At 32.9% G+C, this 6322-nt stretch overlaps 1 protein-coding gene across 1 annotated transcript; it reads left to right on the forward strand.

Moving 5' to 3' along the window:
* The first annotated feature begins 3761 nt into the window (after positions 1–3761).
* Positions 3762–5697, forward strand: LOC114737284 (putative receptor-like protein kinase At1g72540). The gene is made up of 5 exons (XM_028925193.1): positions 3762–4187; positions 4295–4430; positions 4530–4666; positions 4762–4885; positions 4975–5697. The coding sequence occupies exons 1-5, from the start codon at positions 3762–3764 to the stop codon at positions 5580–5582; spliced, it is 1431 nt and encodes a 476-aa protein (XP_028781026.1). The 3' UTR covers positions 5583–5697.
* Positions 5698–6322: the final 625 nt, after the last annotated feature.

A 6322-nucleotide genomic window follows, 5' to 3' on the forward strand; every position in this document is an offset into this window, starting at 1 on the left:
AAAATCAATAAAAATCACTTTAATTAAGTGGGTTTTTTCCCTGGCACGATTGTTTTACTCGTGTAGTGTGTGTTTGGGAATCAGTTGGCCTTCGTCAAAATGTGTTTTAATTTTGTGATTTGCTTTGTTATAGCTCACACATTTATTGTACTTTTTATAAATACTTTGAACTCATAAGCTTACGTTTAAGAAATCCTTAGAAATGTTGAAGTTTGTTGTCAGTTGAATTAGAAATGAGAACTTTTTATCAACTTTTTTTTTTAATTTTGTGATGGATATGACATTTTTTTTATGTATTGGTTCCACCTGTTTTTTTTTTTAATTTTATTGAGGCACTATTAACCACTAAATATAAATATTTCTCTCAACAAGTCTCAACAAAAATTTGAATATTGATTCATCATATCGTGGGAGACTAGCTTTTTCTACTGGTGTCCATCTATCATTTTTAATGTGTTTAAGCATAAACCTGAAGGTTTTATTTTTATTTTTGGCCATGAAGGTAAGATATATGTTACCATTTTTTTCTTTTTCACTAAAGGGAATATATTGGTTTAAGATAACAAACGTTTTACTCTTTGTAGTCTTAAATACATGTTACTTCCAAGTACTTCGAGAAAATGTGGTTAAAACCATTTAAATTATTAGTAGGTGAAATAAAATTCTAGATTTAATCTTGTTTAATACTCCATCTTTTTAATGTATTCCTAAATCGTTAGAAATAAGACCAATTTCGGGAGAGAAAAAAAGTTTATTCATTCTCGATTTTGTGCAAACCAATATATCGGACTACTAACGATGACCAACATAGTTCATCAAAGGGAGTAGTAAAACTTTAATGGACTCGAGGATCATGAAGTTCAATTATCTAGTTTAGTATGTCATTAATTAGGTGAAATTGTTGTGTAAACCATGAGGTTTGCTAAATAAACTCTTTAATTTGTTTAGATAATGTTAAGAAGACTGAAAAAAGCAATGAATCAATGCTCAAGAAAATAGTAGTGTAATCGCTGCGGTGACATTTATTTAATTAATTAAACAATAATTCACTTTAGAGAAGAAGCAGTCATCAAAGTAAAGAAGGGAGCAATTATAATAATGTTCAAAGTCTCCAAAAAGAGAAGCATATGAAATTACAGAGAAACGGAGGAAGCCTTTTTATTATTTATAAGAACAATTTAAAGGGGACAAATAGTAAAAGACCTAAATTCTGGCTTCCATTATCATATATATGAACCGACCAAAAAAGATAGTGTGCCGTTGTCAATGTTCAAAGTAAAGGCTTGGTCAATATTCATTGTATCACTTTCGTTTCTCTCTAATGTTAATTCATCATGAATCAATCTTCTAATCTTTTGCAGATTGTTAGTTTTAATTATTCGTTTGGACCTTTATATGTTAGTTTTAAGAAATTTGTTGGATTTATCTCTTTCTTAACTAGCTATGAAATGTATTTTAATTACAAACTTGATTAACTAACTACATGTCAGTTTCACAAGTGCAATCGGTGTTAAACTTGCTCGGAAAATGATTGAGAGAGGCTTCTTTTAATTATCCCTCAAAAAAAAAAAATTGACCCATGTCTAAATTAAATAAAATGTTACATTACATGTCTTTATTATCAACATAATTGGTATGACATGTCTATTTTTGTGATGAGATCAGAATTATTCAAATTCAGTTTGGATAATTTAGATTTTAAGTAGTTATTTTAAATTCCACATTTACTAAAATAAAAATTTATTCAAAATATAAAATTATATTAACTTAGATCCTTTTTTTTTGGCCCAACGTAAATTAACTTGGATCTAAGTCTAAGATCATTAAGATTGAGGTTAATGATGAGCGGCTTATTGTTACTTCTGAATACAAATACGAGTTTACTTCAAACCTCAATATTACTTTTACCTCATTACTTATGATGATATTTTCAATTTGAAACATTTCAATTTGATTAATGGGCTTGATTCAATTTTCAAACACTTATAATGATGATAATTACACAATTTTCAGGTCTCTCAATAAACTTAAAGGTCAATAAATTCATAGCGTTAAATAAAAGTTTGCTCTTGTTCCTTTGGCTGCCGCAACTTTATTCGTGACAATTATTGCATGTTTCTTTCCGCATCCCCTAAGGCTTCGTGGTTCAGAATCATTGGTTAAATTACATGGAGAGCCAAAATGGATCATGTTCGAATTCCCACCTGTGTTATACTCCATCCAATCTTATACGTGTGTGTGTGTATATATATATTTAAAAAAATTAGTTAAAATTGATTAAAAATAGTACTCCTCCGGTCCTTAATATAGGACCCAATTATTGAGTTAGTTTTGGTCCTAAATATAAGACCCATTTCTCATATTTATTAATTTTCTCTAAATTACCCCTATAGATACTCTCTTAACCATAATCAAGTAGAAAAGGGAGATGAGGGATTAAAAAAGATAATTATGGTATTTTAGGAAAAATGTGTCACTTTTCCTATAATTAACTAACTTACCTAACTTCCTTAATCTAATCAAATTAGTTAAATGGGTCTTATATTAAGGACCGGAGGAGTACATATGTAAAAAAAAATATTTTTTCCAAAATATCCTTATTTATAGTGAGAATGTCTAGTTAATTAATGCAGTAATATAACATATAATTAATGGGGATCTTAATGGGAAAAAAAAGTTGGTTAAACGTTCAAATATTGTTTTAAGTGTATATTATAAATAGGATCATGTCCACCCAAAAACTATATCTTATATGTGAAACCAGAGGGAGTACGAAAAATCAGAAATTTAAAGAATGATTTTTCTCCTTATTATTTATGACTTATAAATAATAACGATTTATTGCAAAATTTAATATTTTATATTGATACAAATAATAACTAATATTTTATCCTGATTGTGAAAAATAAAACCGTGTTAATTTACCTCACTTTAAAAAGCAACAAAAAGAAGTCACCCGGAACCAGCCTTCTTAAAAAGACATGTGACCTCGTACATTTTATTTTATTTTTAAATACTTTCTTTTTTCCTGTGGCTCCGGAACTCGGCTGCTTCCTTCCCTGTAGTTCGTAACTTTGTAACAGCGTGTAAGGGAAAAAGGCAGAAGGAAAATTTGCAAATAAAGACCCCACTAATATATAAAATTATGATTTAGGATCCTAAATTTGAAAAATAGCAAATAAAGATCGGGTCTCACTTTAACAAATATGAAATATAGGTAAAATGTGTGAAATGCCTCTTAACCAAATTGTGATTTAGTCTATTGAAATTGTCATTCGCTAAAGTGAACTTGTCATTTCCCATAATCAATTTATCATTTGGTATACTCTCAGCCAAATTGTGATTTGGTCTACTGAAATTGTTATTTATTAAAGTGAACTTGTCATTTCTTATAGTCAACTTATCATTGGCTGAAGGCCATTTCATACATTTCACCATGATTTCATATTTACAAAAATGAGACCGGGTTCTTACTTACTATTTTTCAAATTAAAGGTCCCAAATCATAATTTTATAATTAGAGGTCTTTATTTGTAATTTTCCCAAAGCAGAAATTTATTTGACGTCATTAAATTTCCCCCAAAAAAATTAAAAATTTAAATAATGTGGAAGCCATTCTTGTCTTCTCGAATCTCGATCACTTATAAATAAGCTATCCCCTCAACATCATTTGGTGTGCACAGGCCGGATACTGATAAAATCAAAAGCTATCAGAATCAGAAAGCCTGCACACAGAATCAACATAGTACATCCATCTCACTATGCCTTCCACAAGAATTCTCTTGAAATGTTTGGTTCTCGGCTGTTTCAAGGCCAATCAATCTAAATCCTTGTGCTCTGCTACTAATCACAGTCATAATCATCGTCATAGGAATAAGTGCTTGGCCTCCAGAAAGGTGATGAGCTCGAGAAGGCTGTCTCTCTCTGATTTGAGCAATTCTTCTTCGCTCTCTATCATGAGCGATCTCTCCAACTCTGTTCTCGCTTCAAATCTTCATATCTTCACCCTCAAGGAGCTCAAGGAGATCACCCACAATTTCTGCAAATCCAGTGTTCTTGGTGAAGGAGGGTTTGGCAAAGTTTATAAAGGCTTCATTGATGATAAGCTTAGGCCTGGTCTGGAAGCTCAGGTTGTAGCGGTTAAAGTTCTGGACTCAGATAGCAAACAAGGACACAGAGAGTGGTTGGTGAGGAATTTTTTTTCTTTTTTCTTTTGGCTCAAATTCTTCTCTGATGAATCTGATAAAAGTTATGATGAAATTAATTAATTGCTTTTTTTGTGTGGTTGGTATAGGCCGAAGTAATCTTTCTGGGGCAATTGAAGCATCCCCATCTGGTGAACTTGATTGGATATTGTTGTGAAGATGAACACAGACTTCTGGTTTACGAATACATGGAGAGGGGAAATCTAGAGAACAAGCTTTTCAAGGGTAAGATTTAATTGAAGCAAACAAAAACCTGGTTTCTCAAAACTGTGGCTTTCTTTACGCAAGATGGTTACTGATTCTTCTAAAAACAAAAAAATGCAGGTTACTTAGCAGCCTTGCCTTGGCTCACAAGAATCAAAATAGCCATTGGGGCTGCAAAAGGACTTGCTTTCCTTCACGAAGAAGACCAACCTGTCATCTACAGGGACGTCAAAGCCTCAAACATCTTATTAGACGCAGTAAGTTTCATTCAGAACCATTAAATAATTATCAGTAATAATTATCTGCGACAGAACCAACTTGATTTCTGACATGTTAATTATCATATTCGCAGGATTACAATGCCAAGCTCTCTGATTTTGGTCTTGCCATTGATGGCCCAGAAGAAGATCAAGTTCATATCACCACCCGAGTAATGGGTACTCATGGTTATGCTGCTCCTGAGTACATAACTTCTGGTACAGACAGAATCATCAAGAAAGTTTAAACCTTTAGGATTATATGCCTAAGTTTTTTGACTCAGATAAACTTGTTTTTGATTTATCAGGGCATTTGACAACCATGAGCGATGTCTATAGTTTCGGGGTGGTTCTGTTAGAGCTGATTACAGGAAAGAGATCTGTGGATAAGAACCGTCCAATCAGAGAGCAGGATTTGGTGGAATGGGCAAGGCCATTGTTAAAAGACCTTAATAAGCTTGAAAGAATAATGGACCCAAGACTAGAAGGTCAATACTCTTATGAAGGGGCTAGAAAAATGGCGTATCTGGCTCACCAATGTCTGAGCCAACAACCCAAGTCTAGACCCTCCATGCGAGCCGTGGTTAAGACGTTGGAACCACTCATGAACCTAACTGATATACCAGTGGGATGCTTTGTCTATGTGGTCCCCAACGAAAGAACTGAAAAAATTAAACCAGTTCAGTGTGGGGATAGTCAGATTGGAAGAAATGGGAATGAATGTGAACAGAAGAAGAAGGAAGACATGGAGCAGACGAAGAAGAAGAAGAAGATGGAGGATGTTCACGGAAATCGAAAAGGTCAAAGAAGAAGACGTCAGATTAAACTGCTGAGATCATCTGGTTCTGTTCATTCAGACACTGCTCTGTACAAAGTCCTTGGCACTAACCTTTACTCTCCAAAGCAAGAACCATAATTTCAAGCAAACAGCCATAAAAAGTATACGGTTCATCCTCAGTTTCTCATCATTTTTACTCAGAAAGTGTAGAGGTAGAACAAGAATAGAAAAAAGAAACAGAGATAGAAAGAGAGTCATAGTGCACATCAAGCATACAGTTGTTTTTTTTTTTTTTGCCTCTGTTTTGATGGCAAATGTTCAGAAATTCCAATGTATTTTTTCGTAGTGGGGAAAAACTTTAGGTGTTAGATAGGTTTGTTCTTTTATTTTAAAGATTGTAATTTTAGATATCTCTACCGTGTCAATGGTTACATGTAGTATGGCTGGAAAGATATGATTATTATGTGTAAAAAGTAAAAGCAAAAGGAGTGAAAACTTATTTACTGTTTTATTTGTCTGTGTCACTGTCCTTTTAAATATGTGAACATCAATTTTTATTGGTCAATTTAAAGATGCTTTCATGTGATGTGGTTGGGCTTATTTTATATTATTTTAATGATCTTATGAGAAATGTGGAGTTAGTGGATTCTGCTCTGCTTTCCCATTTAGGAAGTAAATAAGGATTGAAGAGCATGATTGTAGCAGCTGGTACCCAACTCTGTTCTCATTTTCCGTAATTCTTACCAATCCCACGTAAGGAGCTCATTTGAAAAATTAAATGTTGAAATTTTGGAATAAGCCCAATTTACTGTCCATTTGACTTCTGCTTTAATTTCCCTGGACAAATGGTCCTTTCTACCCTCCATTTTCCAAATCCA

This window comes from Neltuma alba, unplaced genomic scaffold (assembly GCF_004799145.2).
Source record: "Neltuma alba isolate B1F8T4 unplaced genomic scaffold, ASM479914v2 tig00013422_pilon, whole genome shotgun sequence".
NCBI classification, from domain to species: domain Eukaryota; kingdom Viridiplantae; phylum Streptophyta; class Magnoliopsida; order Fabales; family Fabaceae; genus Neltuma; species Neltuma alba.

What these genes read in the sequence shown, in the direction of transcription:
- LOC114737284 (XM_028925193.1), top strand. Translation starts at nt 3,762, where the DNA reads ATGCCTTCCACAAGAATTCTCTTGAAATGTTTGGTTCTCGGCTGTTTC. An exon ending in AAGGACACAGAGAGTGGTTG is followed by an intron (nt 4,188 to 4,294) that starts GTGAGGAATTTT and finishes TGGTTGGTATAG; the next exon opens with GCCGAAGTAATCTTTCTGGG. An exon ending in CAAACATCTTATTAGACGCA is followed by an intron (nt 4,667 to 4,761) that starts GTAAGTTTCATT and finishes TCATATTCGCAG; the next exon opens with GATTACAATGCCAAGCTCTC.